Genomic DNA, 22634 nt, shown 5'->3' with positions numbered 1-22634 from the left:
CAGCAAGAGAGAGAGAGAGAGAGAGACAGAAAGAGAGAGAGACAGGGAGAGAGAGAGAGAAAGAGAGAGACAGAAAGAGAGCGAGAGAGAGAGACAGAGAAAGAGAGAGAGAGAGAGACAGAAATAGACAGCGACGACATAGATATGAGAAACACAGAGAGAGACAGAGAGAGCAACAGCGAGACAGAAAGAGACAGAAAGAGAGAGAGACAGAGAGAGAGACGGAGAGAGAGAGAGAGACAGAGAGAGAGAGACAGAGAGAGAGACGGAGAGAGAGAGAGAGAGAGACAGAAATAGAGAGCGACGACATAGGATTGACTGAGGTCTCTCTCATTAATGACATTTTTTTGAAAGGGAAAACCACAAGTGATCATCAAACAGGAAATGACTCAGCGTAGACAGATAAACATGCACGTACACGCGCGGACACAAAAGTATGTCTTCACATTAGTGAAATTATAGATATATACGCACATAAAAGTTTGAATTATAGTGACCTGAGGGAAGGAGGAGTAGTAGTCATTTTCGGGATCTCTGATGAACATGGTAATTTGGAGAGGAGACGCTGTCTTACCTACCCAGGGGAATCCCTCTGGGTCGGAAGCACACACTATCATCCGGGTACCCCTCGCTTTTAAAAACCACCCCCCTCACCTTACCCACCCCACCCAGCCCCTTTTAATAACCACCCTTCCTATTCTGACCCCACTCTACAACCACTGTCTCTACCCTGCCCTGCCATCAACTAACATTAGAGTTCACTCTGAAACAAACTACCCCTGCTTGGTTAAACTGGATCAATGCATATGTAAGTAGCAGGAAAAGCACTAAAGGTTCCTCTCTTTGTTTGAACAACTTTCTGCATCCAGGATGAGATTCCGATAAGTGTGTTCACCTTCTGACCCCACACTCATGCTTAGTCAGTCGTCTGAACGGTCTGGCTCTCTCTTCTCTAATTCTGAAGGCGAAGACTATTACCTCCCACTATGATGACCACATAATAATGTTATAGTAACGTTGAATAAATTATACATCTGGAAATGTTCATCTATGTGCCACATCAACCGAACGACATCGTAGACCTTCCTGTAATATCTATTATCTCTCTCAGTACAGCCACTAATGCCACACTTTCTATAACAAACTCAATTAAGAGAAGCAATCTTTCGATCTGTGTTAAAACGTATCAATAGCAGAACAGCAAGGATCAAATTACAGAACTTCTGATAATTTTTTGGGGGGGGCTAAGTCCCTGACTTACGTATCTTGGACCACCTTTTACAAAACTTGAAATACAAATGTCATCAGTGAATACAAAACTCACTGTTAAGTATTCTGTTCACAGAATAAAACACATTGTATCAGGGGCGCAACTTTGGTTTTAGAAGTGGGGGGGACATAATATATATTTATACTGTATATACACACTACCGGTCAAACATTTTAGAACACCTACTCATTCAAGGGTTTTTGTTTATTTTTACTATTTTCTACATTGTAGAATAATAGTGAAGACATCAAAACTATGAAATAATACATATGGAATCATGTAGTAACCAAAAAAGTGTCAAAATATATTTTATATTTCAGATTCTTCAAATAGCCACCCTTTGCCTTGATGACAGCTTTGCACACTCTTGGCATTCTCTCAACCAGCTTCACCTGGAATGCTTTCCAAACAGTCTTGAAGGAGTTCCCATATATGCTGAGCACTTGTTGGCTGCTTTTCCTTCACTCTGCGTTCCGACTCATCCCAAACCATCTCAATTTGGTTGAGGTTGGGGGATTGTGGAGGCCAGGTCATCTGATGTAGCACTCCATCACTCTCCTTCTTGGTAAAATAGCCCTTACACAGCCTGAAGGTGTGTTGGGTCATTGTCCTGCTGAAAAACAAATGATAGTCCCACTAAGCCCAAACTTGATGGGATGGCGTATCGCTGCAGAATGCTGTGGTAGCCATGCTGGTTAAATGTGCCTTGAATTCTAAATAAATCACTGACAGTGTCACCAGCAAAGCACCCCCACACTATAACACCTCCTCCTCCATGCTTTGTGGTGGGAAATACACATGCAGAGATCATCCGTTCACCCACACCTCATCTCACAAAGACATGGCGGTTGGAACCAAAAATCTCCAATTTGGACTCCAGACCAAAGGACAAATTTCTACCGGTCTAATGTCCATTGCTCGTATTTCTTGGCCCAAGCAAGTCTCTTCTTCTTATTGGTGTCCTTTAGTCGTGGCTTCTTTGCAGTAATTCGACCATGAAGGCCTGATTCACGCAGTGGGATGCAATTTCTGAGGCTGGTAACTCTAATGAACACCCTCTGCAGCAGAGGAAACTCTGGGTTTTCCATTCCTGTGGCAGTCCTCATGAGAGCCAGTTTCATCATAGCGCTTGATGGTTTTTGAGACTGCACTTGAAGAAACTTTAAAAGTTCTTGAAATGTTCTGTATTGACTGACCTTCATGTTTTAAAGTAATGATAGACTGTCATTTCTCTTTGCTTATATGAGCTGTTCCGGCCCTAATATGGACTTGGTCTTTTACCAAATAGTGCTCTATTCTGTATAACACCCCTACCTTGTCACAACACAACTGATTGGCTCAAACGCATTAAGAAGGAAAGAAATTCAACAAATGAACTTTTATGAAGGCACACCTGTCAATTGAAATGCATTCCAGGTGGCTACCTCATGAAGCTGGTTGAGAGAATGCCAAGAGTGTGCAAAGCTGTCATCAAGGCAAAGGGTGGCTACTTTGAGGAATCTCAAATATAAACATATTTATATTTTCTTAACACTTGTTTGGTTACTACATGTTTTCATATGTGTTATTTCATCGTTTTGATGTCTTCGCTATTATTCTACAATGTAGAAAATAGTAAAAATAAAGAAAAACCCTTGAATGAGTAGGTATTCTAAAACTTTTGACTGGTAGTGTATATATTTTTTTATCCAGTGGGATAAACACTCCAAACAGCCTACCCGACAGCTCAGAGGCGTCCGCATGGTCCTACAGCACACCGTTACCATGTTTTGTATCACACTCCAATGATAAAACTGGGGGGGGACAAAAACGCCATTTCAGAATGTGGGGGGGGGCATGTCAGCCCCGTCCCCAGTGAAAGTTGTGCCCCTGCATTGTATTCATCAGAAGATAAATGTGTGCAATTGTGTTCACTGTTTCCAGCAATCAGTAAATACTACTGCAGGAAATTCTAAATCCCTGCGTCAGTGTCGTACCATGTACGATATATCATTTCTACAATATTGTGGACATGCAGATGCAGAAAATGGGTTACTTCTACATAACTTTGCGTTACTCCTAAGTCATCATCTTCGACATTGTGACCTTCCACTATAGAGCGTTGCTTTGATGTGGATTTTATTACGCTGCTGCTACGCGCTGTTTATTATCTATGCATAGTCACTTTACCCTTACCTACATGTACATATTACCTCAAATTACCTCGACTAACCTGTACCCACACACATTGACTCGATACCGGTACCCCCTGTATACATGTTATTGTTATTTTATTGTGTTACTTTTTTTACTTTAGTTTATTTAGTAAATATTTTCTTAACTCGTTTTTTTTTTTAAATTGCATTGTTAGTTAAGGGCTTGTAAGTAAACACTTCACGGTAATGTCTACACCTGTTGTATTCGGCGCGTAAAATGTGATTTGATTTGATTGAGGCCTATAAATTCATATCAGTTGTGTTCCTCCATTGTGTAGACCTTTCCTTATTTCTATTGTGGATTGTGTTTCTGTGCAATGGAAAGTCTACAAAACTATGAGCAAACCAGCCTTTCTATTGAATACATGGAATTGGATTGTGAAGGAATTAAATCCTGCACATGTGCTTATTTTTTATTTTTTTACCAGGAATAATACACTACCTGACCAAAAGTATGTGGACACCTGCACGTCAAACATCTCATTCCAAAATCATGGACATTAACATGGAGTTGGTCCCCCGAAGACATGGATGTCGATTAAGGCAGCCCTCCGCACCTCTCTGATTCAGAGGGGTTGGGTTAAATGCGGAAGACACATTTCAGTTGAATGCATTCAGTTGTATAACTGACTAGGTATCCCCCTTTCCCTTTCCTTTGCTTCTTTAACAGCCTCCACTCTTCTGGGAAGGCTTTCCACTAGATGTTGGACATTGCTTCCATTCAGCCACAAGAGCATTAGTGAGATTGGGCACTAATGTTGGGCGATAAGGCCTGGCTCACAGTCAGTGTTCCAATTCATCCCAAAGGTGTTTGATGGGGTTGAGGTCAGGGCTCTGTGCAGGCCAGTCAAGTTCTTCTTCACCGATCTCGACAAACCATTTCTGTATGGACCTCACTTTTTGCATGGGGGCATTGTCGTGCTGAAACAGGAAAGGGCCTTCCCCAAACTGTTGCCTCAAAGTTGGAAGCACAGAATCGTCTAGATTGTCATTGTGTGCTGTAGCGTTAAGATTTCCCTTCACGGGAACTAAGGGGCCTAGCCCGAACCATGAAAAACAGCCCCAGACCATTATTCCTCCTCCACGAAACTTTACAGTTACCACTATGCATTGGTCAGGTGGCGTTCACCTGGCATCCGTGAAACCCAGATTTGCCCGTCAGACTGCCAGATGATGAAGCTTGATTCATCACTCCAGATAAAGTGTTTCCACTGCCCCGGAGTCCAATGGCGGCGAGCTTTACACCACTCCAACCGATGCTTGGCATTGCGCATGGTGATCTTAGGCTTTCTTGTGGCTGCTCGGCCATGGAAACCCATTTCATGAAGCTGACGTTGCTTCCAGAGGCAGTTTGGAACTCGGTAGTGAGTGTTGCAACTGAGGACAGACGAGGACAGACCACTTTGAGGCTGAGCCGTTGTTGCTCTTAGACGTTTCCACTTCACAATAACAGGGCAGAAATTTGACTAACTGACTTAGCATCCTATGACAGTGCCACATTGAAAATCAATGAGCTCTTCAGTAAGGCCATTCTGATGCCAATGTTTGTCTACAGAGATTGCATGGCTGTGTGCTCGATTTTATACACCTGTCAGCAACGGGTGAGGCTGAAATAGCCGAATACACTAATTTGAAGGGGTGTTCACATACATTTGTATATATAATGTACTTGATTTGATGTGTATGAAATTGTTTGGTGAAATATGCATAAAAGGAGAGTAATTGCCCATAATTATGCACCTTTGAATAGCTATACTTCCAATTTTGATCAACATGACTTAATGACTGCAAAGAAAATGTATTGATCTACTAGTATTTCTTGAAGACAGACCAACTCGGTTGTCTGCTTGGACTCAAGAGATAAGTACGGCTGGGTTAGTCTTTTTGCAGGCCGTCGGGCTCCTTTGATTAACCTATTAGCAATTTTGACAGTATAATTGTTTTGATGAACGCATTTACGTTCTGAAAAGGCTACTACATTTTTGAAAACACAAAAACTGTGTTAGAAAGCAAGAGTGCATACTTGGGTACAAAATAAGTGTTTATGCTATCCTTATCTGCCCCTGTGTAGTGTTCCATCTAATATATACTGCTCAAAAAAATAAAGGGAACACTTAAACAACACAATGTAACTCCAAGTCAATCACACTTCTGTGAAATCAAACTGTCCAATTAGAAAGCAATACTGATTGACAATACATTTCACATGCTGTTGTGCAAATGGAATAGAAAACAGGTGGAAATTATAGGCAATTAGCAAGACACCCCCAATAAAGGAGTGGTTCTGCAGGTGGGGACCACAGACCACTTCTCAGTTCCTATGCTTCCTGGCTGATGTTTTGGTCACTTTTGAATGCTGGCGGTGCTTTCACTCTAGTGGTAGCATGAGACGGAGTCTACAACCCACACAAGTGGCTCAGGTAGTGCAGCTCATCCAGGATGGCACATCAATGCGAGCTGTGGCAAGAAGGTTTGCTGTGTCTGTCAGCGTAGTGTCCAGAGCATGGAGGCGCTACCAGGAGACAGGCCAGTACATCAGGAGACGTGGAGGAGGCCGTAGGAGGGCAACAACCCAGCAGCAGGACCGCTACCTCCGCCTTTGTGCAAGGAGGAGCAGGAGGAGCACTGCCAGAGCCCTGCAAAATGACCTCCAGCAGGCCACAAATGTGCATGAGTCTGCTCAAACGGTCAGAAACAGACTCCGTGAGGGTGGTATGAGGGCCCGACGTCCACAGGTGGGGGTTGTGCTTACAGCCCAACACCGTGCAGGACGTTTGGCATTTGCCAGAGAACACCAAGATTGGCAAATTCGCCACTAGCGCCCTGTGCTCTTCACAGATGAAAGCAGGTTCACACTGAGCACATGTGACAGAGTCTGGAGACGCCGTGGAGAACGTTCTGCTGCCTGCAACATCCTCCAGCATGACCGGTTTGGCGGTGGGTCAGTCATGGTGTGGGGTGGCATTTCTCTGGGGGGCAGCACAGCCCTCCATTTGCTCGTCAGAGGTAGCCTGACTGCCATTAGGTACCGAGATGAGATCCTCAGACACCTTGTGAGACCATATGCTGGTGCGGTTGGCCCTGGGTTCCTCCTAATGCAAGACAATGCTAGACCTCATGTGGCTGGAGTGTGTCAGTAGTTCCTGCAAGAGGAAGGCATTGATGCTATGGACTGGCCCGCCCGTTCCCCAGACCTGAATCCAATTGAGCACATCTGGGACATCATGTCTCGCTCCATCCACCAACGCCACGTTGCACCACAGACTGTCCAGGAGTTGGCGGATGCTTTAGTCCAGGTCTGGGAGGAGATCCTTCTGGAGACCATCCGCCACCTCATCAGGAGCATGCCCAGGCGTTGTAGGGAGGTCATACAGGCACGTGGAGGCCACACACACTACTGAGCCTCATTTTGACTTGTTTTAAGGACATTACATCAAAGTTGGATCAGCCTGTAGTGTGGTTTTCCACTTTAATTTTGAGTGTGACTCCAAATCCAGACCTCCATGGGTTGATAAATTGGATTTCCATTGATTATTTTTTGTGTGATTTTGTTGTCAGCACATTCAACTATGTAAAGAAAAAAGTATTTAATAAGATTATTTCATTCATTCAGATCTAGGATGTGTTATTTTAGTGTTCCCTTTTTTTTTTAGCAGTGTATATTGAACAAAAATATCAACTCAACATGCAACAATTTTACTGAGGTACAGTTCATATAACGAAATCAGTCAATTGAAATAAATTCGTTAGGCCTTTATCTATGGATTTCACATGAATTGGCAGGGCCGCAGGCATGGATGGGTATGGGATGGCATAAGTCCACCCACTGGAGAGCCAGGCCCAGCCATTCAGAATTCATTATTCACCACAAAAGGGCTTTATTACAGACAGAAAATCTCCTCAGTTTAATCAGCTGTCCTGGTGGCTGGTCTCAGACGATCCCGCAGGTGAAAAAGCCAGATGTGGAGGTCCTGGGCTGGCGTGGTTACATGTGGTCTGTAGTTGTGAAGCCTGTTGAATGTACTTACAAGTTCTCTAAAACAACGTTGTAGGTGGTTTATGGTAGATAAATTAACATTAAATTCTCTGGCAAGAGCTCTGGTGGACATTCCTGCAGTCAGCATGCCAATGGCACACTCCCTCGAAACTTGAGACATCTGTGTGCATTGTGTTGTGTGACAAAACTGCACATTTTAGTGTGGCCTTTTATTGTCCCCAGCACAAGGTGCACCTGTGTAATGCTCAATCAATCAAATGTATTTATAAAGCCCTTCTTACATCAGCTGATGTCACAAAGAGCTGTACAGAAACCCAGCCTAAAACCCCAAACAGCAGTGATCATGCTGCTTAATCAGCTTCTTGATATGCCACACCTGTAAGATAAATCGATTAGTCTTGGCAAAGGAGAAATGCTCACTAACAGGGATGTAAACAAATTTGTGCAAAACATTGAGAAGTAAGCTTTTTGTGCATATGGAACATTTCTGGGATCTTTTATTTCAGCTCATGAAACATGGGACCAACACTTTACATGTATATTTTAGTTCAACTACATATTCTAGATGTGTGAGAGTTTGTGTTCTTGAGGGTCTTTTCAGGGTTTATAATATGAACAGGAGACCTGTCTCACGGGGTTAAACCGACATCTCTACTCATTAAAGATATTCATGGCCCCATTCCAGTACTCCTAAATGGCTTCCTGTCCTTTGTCCTATCGCCTGCTAAATAATTTCATTTCCTTGAGGACTTCATTTCCTCAAGCTCCCACAAACAATCACAAAGATTTTATTACAAAAGATTTATTAATTCTGTCCGAAAACAAAAGAAACAAACATGACATGGTAATTAAACAAAATTAAAATATAAAAAAAGTACAGAATTGCAGTTCTTCATTTCTCTAAACAGGTCAAAAGGACAAGCAACAACAAAAAAACTCAAGACTGATGACCCCTGCATGTCTCAGTGCTATTAAACTACAACCACCCCATGGGGCAAATAGAATAGAACCCAGTAGAATCATGGGTAATGTAGTACATAATAATTCACTTTCTAAGAATGTCTGTATGTCCCACACAGAGTACAATTTATTGGTCCATGTAACACTTAGTGTGTGTGTGTGTGTGTGTGTGTGTGTATGAACGTTGTATGATGTGCATATGTCTTTGTGCACCTGTCACTGTGTAAACTTGTTCAAATGTTCCCTGTTCGTTCTGATGCCCATCAGAAGCTCCAGAGGCCCCTCCCCCTCTCCTTAGTCAGAGTCCGCTTCAGAGCTGGGGGGCGTGGTCATCACTTCCTCCTCTTCCTCAGACTCCTGAGAGAGCGAGAGAAAGAGTCTTCACTATGATAATCCCGTAATTTCATTTTAATGAATGCTTTGATCATAATCTATGAAAATGGCTACACAAATAAAGCTATTCCTGTTGTTGTCATAGTGACAGTGCAGTACCTTGCTCTTGGGTTTTCCTTTGGCTTTCTTGGCCTTCTTCCGTTCACCCTCAGACGAACTCTCCTCGCTGGAGATAAACTCTCTGCTCTTAAAACTGTCGTTCCCTCCTTGCTCCTTTTCTTTCTCTCCTCCGTCAGACCTCCTCTTCTTGCCTCCTGCCTTCTTGTCCTCCTTCTTGCCTCCTGCCTTCTTGCCCTCCCTGGTGGAGAAACGGAAAAGGGACATGTATGGTCAAAGACGGGCGGACGTTTGTGCGCGTGTTAAAAGCAGGGTTACAAGTGTGTGTTTTGAGCGCTTGTAAGTGTACCTGGTCGTGTGCGTATTTGATCTTCACGGGTGTGTGTGTGTGTGTCAGAGGAGGCTGGTGGGAGGAGCGGTAGGAGGACGGACTCATTGTAACGGATGGAATCAACGGAACGGCGTAAAACAGGTGGTTTCCGTATGTTTGAAACCATTCCATAGATTCCATTCCAGTTATTACAAGGAGTCCGTCCTCCTACCGCTCCTCCCACCAGCCTCCCCTGGTGTGTGTGTGTGTGTGGTCTCGTACTTCTTGGCGGGTGTAGAGGAGCCTCCACCGTTCTCTCTGTATTCCTTCATGGCTTTCTCATAGTTCTTCTTAGCCTCCTCTGCTTTCCTGTCCCACCCCTAGCAGAGAGACCCTTTGTTATCAATCTGTTTCCCTAAACAATGGTTTAAATACAGTTAGCTAGGATGATCATTATTGTATTCAAAATGCCCATGGAGCACAGCGGAGGGCACTCAACCAACATGAGTTGAGATGCAACCACAAAACTAGACCAGGTGCAACACTCACTCACTATTAAAAACATTGTTTTATTCAAGCAGCTACTACATTTAAAAGGTAATAAGTAGTTCCTCACCTCTTTGTCGTCCTTCCCTATCTGTTTCCACATCTCTCCGGCCTTCTTGGAGATCTCCGTGATTGAGATTCCGGGGTTTTCCGACTTGATGCGCTCGCGGCTGGAGTTGAGCCACAGCATGTAGGAACTCATCGGCCTCTTGGGGGCGTTGGTGTCCTTCTGCTTCTTCTAAAATACAGAGAGGGGGGGAAGAGAGAGAAACATGAGCACACACACTATTTAGGTGCCTCCAGAGGTCAATACGAAGGTATATTTATCTCTGATACAATAAACACACATTTTACTGTTCACGACTTACTCCGCCCCCCCCTCCCCTCTCACCTCTTTGCGTGGCTTCCTCTCCTTCCTCTCCTTCACTACTTTGGCCTTCTTTGCAGGTTTCTTCTTCTTTCCCTCGTCATCGGTGCCATCGCCTCCGCTGCCGCTGTCGCTCACTGACGCGTTACTGTCATACCTGAGAGAGAGAGAGAAATACTGTTAGAGAGAGAGAGAGGAACTGAAGTGGGTAATGGATGAAGGGGTAAAAACTCACTCCTCAGCAACATCACTCTCCTCCCCAGGGTTGAAAGACTCATCTAGTAAAAAAAGAGAAAAAAAACGATCACTAACACAGCTGCTGTTAGAAATTGAAACCTCTCCCAACAGCCAAACATCCCTATGACGTTTTTAAACCCATTAACGTATGAACGAGTCCCTTTGAGATCTCTTACTAACGAGGTCCTGACTGGCAACGGGAGCTGTCACTCAGCGGTCCGGCCACCCTATTGGCTGCGGGAGTCGTCACTCACCGGTCTCTTCGTCCGAGTCGTTGCTGCCGTCTCCCTCCTCTCTGATCTTGCCCTCAGCCTTCATCCTCTCCAGGTAGGCATCGTGCTGGTCTTCATCGGAGTCACTGTACTCGTTGTTCTTACTCTTCATGCCCTGTGGGGGGGGGGGGGGGGGGGAGCAGCAGAGTCAGACTACACTACCCATGATGCTCCAGCAAGGCCCTGCATCCATCTCTTCCCATGGACTGCAGGTTAAATTACAGGGGCTGTGTTCCAACACTTTACAATGGCTTCTTTTTCTTACCTCCTTACCTTTAGGACTACTCCTAGGAAAAAGTGAAACTAGGGAAGAAACTCAATTGCATTTAGTTTATTCCTCACATCCTCTCTTCGCCTCCCTCTCAAAACCCATTGTTCTCATCCAATGACTGTATATATGAATGGAAAAAGCCATCGATCACGTGACACCATTCGTTCCTATGTAAAGACTCAGTAGTGCACTGAAGCCAAACGGAGTGGGTTAAGATGGCGTCTCATAGAGACATAACATGCGCAGTTTGAGCTACTCCAGGAAGTGACGTTGCAGGCTAGCTCAGTGCTGTCCCCTCTCAGTTGAAGGCCAACCGGTGTAATGCAGTCTGCCATTAGCTACTAAAATGATCCTTATAACTACTGTGTGGGATTTAAAAAAATAATCGACTCAAGGACATACATCTGGTGTATTAGAAGTCATTTTTGGCACGATGATTGGTGATTGTTTTATTCACTATAATGGGGGATCGTGTTTTCTGCAAACAATGCCTGCAGTACAACGGTCAGCCTTGAACTCCACGGCTTCAATGAGAGGGTCATTCAGTCATTCTCCCCTGGATGAGGTCAGAGGTCACTCCCCGCTGACCTTTTAATCCAAGAGGCTTTGATGAGGCGAAGAGAGAGGACGCGAAGAATCAAGGAAACGCAATTGAGATTCTCCCTAGGTGAAAAGCTTAGAAGCTAGACCAACAGGAGGAAGTGGAGGACAGGCTCATTTGTAGTTCTTGACCATTCGGGTGACCCCAGGGTAGTCACTTTGTTACCATGGCAACTCCCACCCAGGGCAACGAAGTTGGCCGTTGACGGACAGAGCAGGCTATGTTTATATTACCAGAAAACATTATGGGTGAAAAATCAGGACTTCCTGTATCTGGTTTAGAGGACGTGTTTCGTCTTTCAGTTAACACACTGCAACACCTCAGGCAATACATTAGTCAAGACAACGCAGGCAACCAACCAAACACACACACACACTCTTTTTCACACACACACACACACACACACACTCTGACACATCTCTAGGTGTCTCAGCATAATCATAAACCGATTAGTAAATCATTTATGGCCATTCACAGCAACCAATCACCATGATTAGAATGGTAGCACCCTCCTCTTCCCCCATCCAACACACAGACACGCCCCCCTGCCCACCATGCGAGCAGTAACCACTACAAACCAAAAAACCAAGCCAACCCTCCCGAACCCCCGTAACCATACCAACCTTCTTCTTCAGGAGTACACAACAGACACACAAGAAAAGAGCGAAATCCGTCAATATTTCTTAAACGCATCTCGGAAGAGAGTTGAATGTATTTCCACCACAGTAAACATCTAAAGGTTACCTCCTTGAATCCTCTGTTCTTGATGTTGAGTTTCTTGGCGTTTACAAAGTCAAACAGCTTCCCGTACTCCTCCCTGTGACGGACGGAGAGAGGGGGGGGGGGGGGGAAACCTGTTCGTTAGGCAAAGAATCTACACGGTTGTGTGTCCGTTTCCAAGTCCCCCTCCATACCTCTCTATGCTGCTGAAGGTGAACTGGTTCCCCTGCTTGGTCTCCACCTCGAAGTCGAAGGAGCGCGTCGTGGTGGTTCCTCTGGCGAAATTGACACAGGAGATCTCCTCGAAGCGCAGGTGGACAGGCGGCTTATGCACGTAGATGAAACCCCTCTCCAGCGGGTAGAGCAAGCCGGACTGGGCCTTGTAGGAACATGTTATACACTGGGCCCCTGGCGTGTTCCTACAGGGGAGAGGAGGGGAGGGAGACTCAATTACGAAACGCACGACAAAGTGCTTTATGATAATATGGGTTTATAATGTAGACCTTACAAAAGAGGAACTGCTGGAAGCACAACGGGGTTTGAACTTTAGGGAGAGGAGGAACATTGGTGTGTGTTTGCGAGTGCTTCCGCAAGCGCGTGTTTTTTTTTTTTACCCCTGGAAGTTTCCGGGCACGGTGATCTTCCTGTTGACCAGAGCCTTCATCACTCTGCTGACCATCTCATAGAGAGAACCTGACATGTTCTTACTGAGCTTCCCTTCATAACGCTTCTCCACCTCCTCCCTACGGAAAAAAGAGGAGGGAGAGGAGGGATGGTAGAGGGAGAAAGAAGGGAAGGGGGGGGCGCAAAGAGAGAGGGGGAGAGAAACAGAAATTGGACCACCCGACAATACGAGTTAATTGTTCCTCTCCCATGTGCTGTCGAGCTGCTGTTGTTTATTTCTCCCACTCACTCGCTCATGTTGAGGGTGAGGCGGAGCTCCTCCTCCTTAGAGAAGAGCAGGATGAGGAAGTGGTAACGGGTCTGTCCCTGCTTGATGGGCGGGTCCAGACTGATCTATAGACGGAGGGAGGGAATGGTTACGAATCGAAGAGGCTGACACGGCGTTTGACGTGAGCACGACTGCATTCACACTGTATTGTCCACGCGTTTGGTGCCGGACACAACTTAATACAGTCTACTGTCAAGCACTCACCTCAATCAAACACACACACACAACACTTACCACAAAGAACATCTGTCTCTGGTCCTTGTGTGGTAGCAGGAAGAGACGCAGCACGGTGGTGTAGGGGATCTTGTAGTCAAACGTCTTACCGTGGAGGTGGAGGAAGGCGGGGTAGATGAGGATATCATACCTGACACACAGAGAGAGAAGAAAGTCGGTGAACGAGGGCAAGAAAGAGAGGAAGACCTGTGATCATAGTAGGTGTTTGTCTTGTAGTGGTAGTGCTGAGCGACTAAGTGAAATTTTGTTTTTTGGACGGTTATTAAACAACGAATCGACCGACGTTGGTTGAATTACTTGAATTCCAAGTTTAAAAAAATAATAATAATGTATTCCAACTCGCCGTTTCTCTAGAGAGAAATCAAATCATTCACGAGAGAAATCAATTCAAGAACTGTATGGGACTGAAGGGAGTTTAATTTTCCCTAAGCAAATATTTAAACTAGTTCGGCACAGAAATGTGGTAATTAACTACAATGGCCATAACTCACGGCACCCGTTTTTTCCAGAGAGGAAGAGGAGAAGCGAGAGGTTTCACTCTCACCAGAATCTGTCCAAAATAAGCCCAAGGCGTTTTGGACCTAAGCTTGTTGCCTTTGGGACAACGACTCCCATTGTTAGGGCGGAGACATGAGTATCTCCTCATTATATTCAGATCTCTGGACAGATACACGTTTACACCTGCTACGTTATGTTAGATATACACAGACCGTATGAGAGAGGAATGTACACAACACAATGAGGAGAGAGACAGAACTTCCTGAACAGTCTATCTTATCTACTTTGAAGAACTAGTAGGATGACTGAAGACAGTACAGTATGGAGGAGAACATAATGTTAGATGGCCTGGCTGGCTGACTGCTCCTGGCTGACTGCTCCTGGCTGAGCAGAGAAAGAGATGAGGACGTCAAGGAATGAGAAATAATAAAGTCATCAAATAAAAACTAAGTAATAAACACAACTGAAATATTCTATTTCATAGTCATTTCACACCCAAAGTGGACTTGACCGAGACAATGGAAGTGTTTTGGCATTTGACTGTTAACTATTTTAGGTTTTGGAATTTCCATTAAAATCATTGTAATGTCCTTATTTCATAACGCATTTAAATAAAAAAACGAAAACTGTGATTATTGTGTTATAATCAAAAAGCATGAATGGCTCAGCTCTACTTGTCCGTGGTAGTTAGTACGTGGAAGGGGGAGCGTATTAAGCCAGGTGAACAATTTGCGGATCAACCTGATAAACGTAGAGTAACACTATATAAAATAATGACGGATAATACTGATGAATGCTGGTTCATGGTGCTGATGTCACAGTACCTGCCCCTGGGTGTGAGGCACTGCAGCTCTTTGAAGACACACACAGCATCTCCAGTAGCCTGTATCACATCTGCCTTAGACAGCACGTTCGCGGCAAACGCCTGACAGGAAGGAAGGAAGGAAGGAAGGAAGGAAGGAAGGAAGGAAGGAAGGAAGGAAGGAAGGAAGGAAGAAGGAAGGAAGGAAGGAAGGAAGGGTTTAAACAGGATTAACATTAATCACTGCATCATTGATGTTGCTGTGAAAATAACTGTTTCTGAGTACAGAACAGCTGTAGTGGTAGCGCCATCTGCTGGGGTAAAGCCAGTAAGGCACCGATGACCACCATTCAACCAGTGGCAGTACAGAGTGGTTGTTAAGTTAGTTCTCTCCCTGGTACAGGTCCGGTAGTATAGCGTGGGTTACCTCCACGGGGTCTGCCCCCTCGTCTGCGGGGCCAGGGGGGACGTAGAAACGGACCTCCATGAGAGAGACCTCAGCGTCATCGTTCTGGTGGAACTCCAGCGTCACCTCGTTCTTCCCTGTGGCACACTGGGACACGCTGGCCAGGGGGATCTCAAACACAGAGCTATCATTCACATCAAACGACAACAATGGACCTGCGGAGGGCGGGGGGGGGGTTAAAGACTACAGCTCCCACAACGCACCTCAACATAGCTGGAGAAATGCTACAACGAACGCTTCAAGAGAGATCCAGAGAGATTAAAAATATGGTTACGAAAACATCCAAGAGGGAACTATATAAGGACTAGATCCTCTGCTGGTGTGACGGGCGTTTAGAGTTTTAGAGGGTGTTGTTTACCAGAGAATTTAGCAGTGCCCCAGTTCCAGCCCTTCACACACATGTCCTTCTCTGTCAGCTCCACCTTGTAGTTGGCCTTGAAGAACTCCGAGATCCTCTCATAATCCTGCAGAGGGAGATGTGTGGGGGGGAGAGAGAGGAGATGTGTGGCGGGGGGGAGGAGATGTGTGGCGGGGGGAGAGAGAGGAGATGTGTGGCGGGGGGGGGAGGAGATGTGTGGCGGGGGGGGAGAGGAGATGTGTGGCGGGGGGGAGAGGAGATGTGTGGCGGGGGGAGAGGAGATGTGTGGCGGGGGGGAGAGGGGATGTGTGGCGGGGGGGAGGAGATGTGTGGCGGGGGGGGAGAGGAGATGTGTGGCGGGGGGAGAGGAGATGTGTGGCGGGGGGGAGAGGAGATGTGTGGCGGGGGGGAGAGGAGATGTGTGGCGGGGGGGAGAGGAGATGTGTGGCGGGGGGGAGAGGAGATGTGTGGCGGGGGGGAGAGGAGATGTGTGGCGGGGGGGAGAGGAGATGTGTGGCGGGGGGGAGAGGAGATGTGTGGCGGGGGGGAGAGGAGATGTGTGGCGGGGGGGAGAGGAGATGTGTGGCGGGGGGAGAGGAGATGTGTGGCGGGGGGAGAGGAGATGTGTGGCGGGGGGAGAGGAGATGTGTGGCGGGGGGAGAGGAGATGTGTGGCGGGGGGGAGAGGAGATGTGTGGCGGGGGGAGAGGAGATGTGTGGCGGGGGGAGAGGAGATGTGTGGCGGGGGGAGAGGAGATGTGTGGCGGGGGGGGAGAGGAGGATGTGTGGCGGGGGGGGAGGAGATGTGTGGCGGGGGGGGAGAGGAGATGTGTGGCGGGGGGGAGAGGAGATGTGTGGCGGGGGGGAGAGGAGATGTGTGGCGGGGGGAGAGGAGATGTGTGGCGGGGGGGAGAGGAGATGTGTGGCGGGGGGGAGAGGAGATGTGTGGCGGGGGGAGAGGAGATGTGTGGCGGGGGGGAGAGGAGATGTGTGGCGGGGGGGAGAGGAGATGTGTGGCGGGGGGGAGAGGAGATGTGTGGCGGGGGGGAGAGGAGATGTGTGGCGGGGGGAGAGGAGATGTGTGGCGGGGGGGAGAGGAGATGTGTGGCGGGGGGGAGAGGAGATGTGTGGCGGGGGGGAGAGGAGATGTGTGGCGGGGGGAGAGGAGATGTGTGGCGGGGGGGAGAGGAGATGTGTGGCGGGGGGGAGAGGAGATGTGTGGCGGGGGGAGAGGAGATGTGTGGCGGGGGGAGAGGAGATGTGTGGCGGGGGGGAGAGGAGATGTGTGGCGGGGGGAGAGGAGATGTGTGGCGGGGGGAGAGGAGATGTGTGGCGGGGGGAGAGGAGAGAGGAGATGTGTGGCGGGGGGGAGAGGAGAGAGGAGATGTGTGGCGGGGGGAGAGGAGATGTGTGGCGGGGGGAGAGGAGATGTGTGGCGGGGGGAGAGGAGATGTGTGGCGGGGGGAGAGGAGATGTGTGGCGGGGGGAGAGGAGATGTGTGGCGGGGGGGAGAGGAGATGTGTGGCGGGGGGAGAGGAGATGTGTGGCGGGGGGGAAAGAGAGGAAGAGAGAACGTGAAAGAAGAAAAACTGAGTAGAAAGATGTTCTCAGTTAAATCCTTAATGCCCCACTAGTCTGAAAAACAAAAAAACACACCCCCTTTCCTCCCCCTCTCCCTTCCTCCCCCTTGATGAGGGGGCTAATTCATCAAAGCTCAATTATGGCCCCTCCTGACGCTCGGCCCCCTGGGACGCTGGAGGTGAATGTAATCCGTCCACTCCCTCCCTCTCTGCCGCTTACAATCAGCCTGTTTATTTATCCTGCAGGCCCGATTAGAGCTGGGGCACACAGACACACACACACCTCAACCACTTCCACATGTGTGTGAAGGACAGAGTGTGTGTGTGTGAGAGAGAGAGGAAAAAGAGTGTGTGGGAAAGAGAGTTTATGCACCTGGGTATCAGCTTGTCTGTTGGGTTATTAGAGTGTGTGTGTGTGTGTGTGTGTGTGTGTGTTGGTTGGACGGCGAAAGAGACTATACGCCAAGCTGTGTGTGTATAGAATATCAGATCAGTGTGTTGACAGCATCTGTACGTGTGTTTGTGAAGATGTATGAAGGCATTGTGTTTGTATGTGACAGGACATGTATACAGATCTAAGTGTGTTTCCATTTCAGACTATATACTGGATATAAATCTGTGTGTCTGTATAATGACTGGCCTGTAACTGTGTAAAGACAAACACATCAGTGTGTGTGTGTGTGTGTGTGTGTTCCTGCTGTCCTCATCAGCCCCTGTGTTAAGAGCGCCGTCTCTCATTAGAGCTTTGGCAGAGTCAGGTTGCTTACCTCACTCAAACAACCATAATAACACTCATCCCAGCCTTCCCATCCACTATCCACACAATCAATATATGCATATGCACAAAACACCAAACAGTCCCAATCCTCCACCCCATAGTTGTTCCATTCCACCACCCCTCTTCCTCGCCCCCTAACTAGGGCAGCTCACCATTTGCCCAGCGGTGTCCGGGTTAGGGTTTGGCCCGGCGAAGACCGTCATTGTAAATACGAATGTTCTTAACTGACTTGCCTAGCTAAATAAGAAAAAGAAAAAATGAATATGATGCTGCCATAGGATCTTCCCACCAGGGTGCTATGCATTAGCAGACACCATAGCAAAGTATTTTGCAACAGAAAACAAAAACAAGCACTTCTCATTGGACAAGATCGTCCCTCCCCGTGTTGGCCCCGGCTTTGTTTCCGTTTTGTGCCTAGTGAATACAACCCAGTTATGGCTAACACCGTCGAGTCCTGATCAATACAAAGCCAACTCCGTTAAAGAGCGGTGCGCTTCACAAGTAGTACCAAATTAGCAAACAGATGGCTCGTGATACGTGGACTTCACAACTCGCCAGTGCACTGCACCACTCCTAAATCCAATAAATGACCATTACTTTTTGAGAACAGACATTCAAAGCATTGAGTACGCATGGGGAGTGGGGCTGAGGTGGTGTTTAACCAGTGGAACATGATATAGAAGGTAAACGCATCAAACTGACAGGCTGGCCACTCCACTAACCTATGTTTGAATTCCTCACCAGTGACAGTGTGCAGGATAATAAACAATGACATCATTGTCTGAACCACCACAGTCAGAAGAAACCATTTTCAAATACACACTGATTAACCTCAGGAGACCAGCCTTCCTTCTCTCCCTCTCCTGCAGCACTGGTAAGGTTAGATCATACACACATACACGCGCACTCACACACATCCCCTCTTGCACTCACTCAACCGGGCACACAACCTGAGGAACAGATCAACAAATGTATCTAAAAACTCACCCGACACCTACCCACGGAACTCTCACGAAGAAACACACCACCACAGCAGACAGACAATCACAAACATTTTCAAACAAATTCTCTCAGTCGTTCACACACACACACACCACTGCCTCACCGTGTCTCTGAAGCCATCATATTTGTAGACATGTCCGGAGCTGGTGGCCAGCTTGATGCCGTGTCCCAGGCATACACGCCTCCACGTGGCCTGAGACAGCTCTGCTGCCGGGATGTTGTCCACCTTCCCCGTCTTACTGCTCTTATACACCAAGTTCTGCTTACTGAACCTCAGACGACCGTCGTTCTGCGGGGAGTCACCACTCACACATAAATACACTTAGGCTATTGTTACAGCCAAACTTGATAGTAGGTAGATGCTGAGTTTCGGTTGGTTCCCGTTTGTGGTCATTTATTTGTACATCAATTACAACACGGTTCCTTCCAGCATTAGGGAACACAATAAAAACATTAGCTGACATGGGCCTTTATAACAAGATATATATATCTATATCTATCTATATAGGCTCTCTATGGTGCGCAATGACTAACAGGACAAGAGGAACTGATGATGCACTACCCAATTAGGCGGGAGGGTGACCCCCCAAGCACCCCGCAGTTTGGGAACCACTGATTTACACTACCAGATTTTCAAAGCAAAGACTTCACTCTATGGTCCTTTAAAGCCTACCTTTGTCAAATAGTGTGTGCTATTGCTTGCAAATAAACAAATGTGACTGGGTGCCAAAATAAGAAATTAAGTCTGCTTCATGTTTTGTTTCCTTCCTTCCTGGTATCTGATACTGGTATCATGACAACCTTAATATACATGCTACCCATGTGTACTTCAATCCTGATCTAGGAGACCCACAAGGCGTGGAGACCCACAGGCATGTGTTCTACTTTCATCCTAGACAGGATTCATCTAAGTACTGGGCTACAACAAAAGCCTACACAGCATGGGGCTCTCCGGGACCTGGTTAGTTAAGACACTGATGGTAGATGGCATGATGAGGTAAACTAACTACTGACCCAGGACCCCTTGGATTCCTGGTAGATCTCGTTGAACTCAAGCGTGTCTCCCATCTCTGCCTCCACAAGAAGTGATGTTCAACTGAGTACACAGAATAAAACAATGTCAAAAAATGTGTTAGCGACGTTATTCATTTGCAGAGGAGCCCAAGTTGTAATAGCTAACTAGCTAGGTAGCAAGCTAATTCCTTTGAGAGTCAACATGTGAGTCTGTTGACATTTCATTTACTATAGAGCTAACTTAGCGTAAAGTCAAAACATGTAGTTAGGCTAGCTTGCCAATAACAACAACCATGTAAATATTTAGCTAGCCAAGTTAGCAACAAGTGACAACTCAATGCGGGTATAAAAGCTTAGTATTGAGAGAACAACAATATGCAAATTGTAGCTAGCTAGCTGCTTTCTTTGTGGCAAGAACATGCCGATACTAGCTATTTAGCTACCATAGTTTGCTGGCCATTCTTAGCGATGTGGCTAGTAAATGGATGCCAGTGTGGCTAGCATGTTAACGTTAGCTGGCTAGTGATTATGTGGCGTTTCTTCGTTAGCTATTTAACTCCAATGGGTCAATAGTAACTAGGCCAATGTTACTGGTCTCATCTGTTTGGTTTTATACACATCTACTTAGAATCCGCTACCTTTCTCCCTCAATAAAACGAACAAACGTGATGTCTTACTGTCAACGTGATGAGGAGACCTCTCTGTTTCCCGCGTGAAGCATCAGCCCACGAGCCGACGTCACCGGAAATAATCCGTACTAGTTTTGAATTCACTTCCGTTTCCTTCTAATTTCCAGAAAGTAACACTTTTTCAAAGGTGTAGGACCTACACCTACTCGTGTAGGTCTTTCGTCTGACACTCACATAAACAACTTGGCCTACAAGTAGGTGAGAATTGTTTAATACGAATGAGTTTAGCTCGGCCTACTTGTCTCCTGTTATGAAATTCAAATAAACCTCTCATAGTTGTCAGAACTGCATGCAATAACTGCTCACCCCCACTAAGGGGTGCACGCAGCAGCCTGTTGTTAAATGATGCGTGAGAGGTTCTCCAATTGAATTGCTCATTTGTGACGATGGATGGTGATGAAACTACAAGACTCCCCACCAGTCCTGTCCAATATAGCCTACTGTACTACTTTGGCACAGGAATTACGCTAATAGGTTACTGAAATCCTGTAAAAAGCTTTGTAAAATCCTGTTGCCTTGTTCCAATATCAACATACCATGACTACTACTATGAGCAGACGCACATCAATGTTTTGACAATAATTAAATATTAGTTTTGCAATTGTTAGATTTAACATATTATTCTCTCTCTCTCTGTCTCTCTCTCCATTCAATTTCAATTTAAGGGCTTTATTGGCAAGGGAAACATATGTTTACATTGCCAAAGCAAGTGAAATAGATCATAAACAAAAGATAAATTAACAATAGAAAATTAACAGTAAACATTACACTCACATTTCAAATGTCATATTATGTACCAAAGGGAAAATAAATCAACATAAATATAGGTTGTATTTACAATGGGGTTTGTTCTTTGTTCTTGGGCTCCCGAGTGGCGCAGCGGTCTAAGGCAGTGCATCTTGGTGCTAGAGGCGTCACTACAGACACCCTGGTTTGATTCCAGGCTGTATCACAACCGGCCGTGATTGGGAGTTCCATAGGGCAGTGCACAATTGGCCCAACGTAGGCCGTCATTGTAAATAAGAATTTGTTCTTAACTGACTTGCCTACTTAAATAAAAGTACAATTTAAATAAAATCACTGGTTGCCCTTTTCTTGTGGCAACAGGTCACAAATCTTGCTGCTGTGTTGGCACACTGTGGCATTAAACTCCCAATAGATATGGGAGTTTATCAAAAATTGATTTGTTTTCAAATTCTTTGTGGGTCTGTGTAATTTGAGGGAAATATGTGTCTCTAATATGGACATACATTTAGCAGGAGGTTAGGAAGTAAGTGCAGCTCAGTTTCCACCTCATGTTGTGGGCAGTGTGCACTTAGCCTCTCTCTCTCTCTCTCTCTCTCTCTCTCTCTCTCTCTCTCTCTCTCTCTCTCTATCCCTCTCTCTCTCTCTCTCTCTCTCAATTCATTCATTCTCTCTCTCTCTCTCTCTCTCTCTCTCTCTCTCAATTCATTCATTCTCTCTCTCTCTTTCTCTCTCTCTCTCTCTCGCACACACACACACACACACACACACACACACACACACACACACACACACACACACACATCAAACGCAGACCACACTATGGGTACACAATGGCACATGTTGACTGACAGGTGGAGGTGAGAGAAGGAGATCAGACTAATCTAACTCAATAAAGCTAATGCCAATTGAATGAATATAACACAAAGGGGAAAGTTAGGAGTGGGGCAGGCAAACATTCACATAGGCTAACACACGCACACCTAAATACACAATGACCACACACATACAAACGCATCAGGCTCTATTCATAGAGCCTGTTCACTCAACTTCAATTCAAATAGACTGTTTTAATTCGCTGAGGTAAGCCTATATGCCATTGACATAGGCTAACATGTACAAATATCCTGATGAAGCATGAAACGAATGAAATAACAATATGTTTGATGAAAAGGAAGAATCACAGAGATAGAAATTAGTTGTGACAAGTTCGAGTCTCGTGCTTCCAACGACTCCTTCAAGTTTAGCCGATGCGTCAACTTGGTGAATCACCAGGAGAATAACTAAAGAAAGGAGGGAAAGGATGGGAGGGGGGAAAGGAG

At 46.2% G+C, this 22634-nt stretch overlaps 1 protein-coding gene across 1 annotated transcript; it reads right to left on the bottom strand.

Annotated features, from left to right (window-relative positions):
• Positions 1 to 8248: 8248 nt before the first annotated feature.
• LOC100286423 (FACT complex subunit SSRP1) lies at positions 8249 to 20704 on the bottom strand. The gene is made up of 18 exons (XM_045723894.2): positions 20557 to 20704; positions 19880 to 19961; positions 18969 to 19154; positions 15507 to 15612; positions 15110 to 15303; positions 14705 to 14805; positions 13383 to 13512; positions 13110 to 13213; positions 12811 to 12939; positions 12391 to 12615; positions 12221 to 12293; positions 10587 to 10719; positions 10331 to 10373; positions 10120 to 10252; positions 9799 to 9966; positions 9465 to 9562; positions 8915 to 9113; positions 8249 to 8779 (listed from the first exon to the last, which is right to left on the bottom strand). The coding sequence occupies exons 2-18, from the start codon at positions 19931 to 19933 to the stop codon at positions 8717 to 8719; spliced, it is 2139 nt and encodes a 712-aa protein (XP_045579850.1). The 5' UTR covers positions 19934 to 19961; positions 20557 to 20704; the 3' UTR covers positions 8249 to 8716.
• Between the last annotated feature and the right edge of the window lie 1930 nt (positions 20705 to 22634).

Source organism: Salmo salar, chromosome 09 (genome assembly GCF_965601325.2).
Source record: "Salmo salar chromosome 09, fSalSal1, whole genome shotgun sequence".
Taxonomy (NCBI): Eukaryota; Metazoa; Chordata; class Actinopteri; order Salmoniformes; family Salmonidae; genus Salmo; species Salmo salar.
Note: the sequence above shows the minus strand (reverse complement) of the source record. Positions and strands in the feature narration are given on the sequence as shown.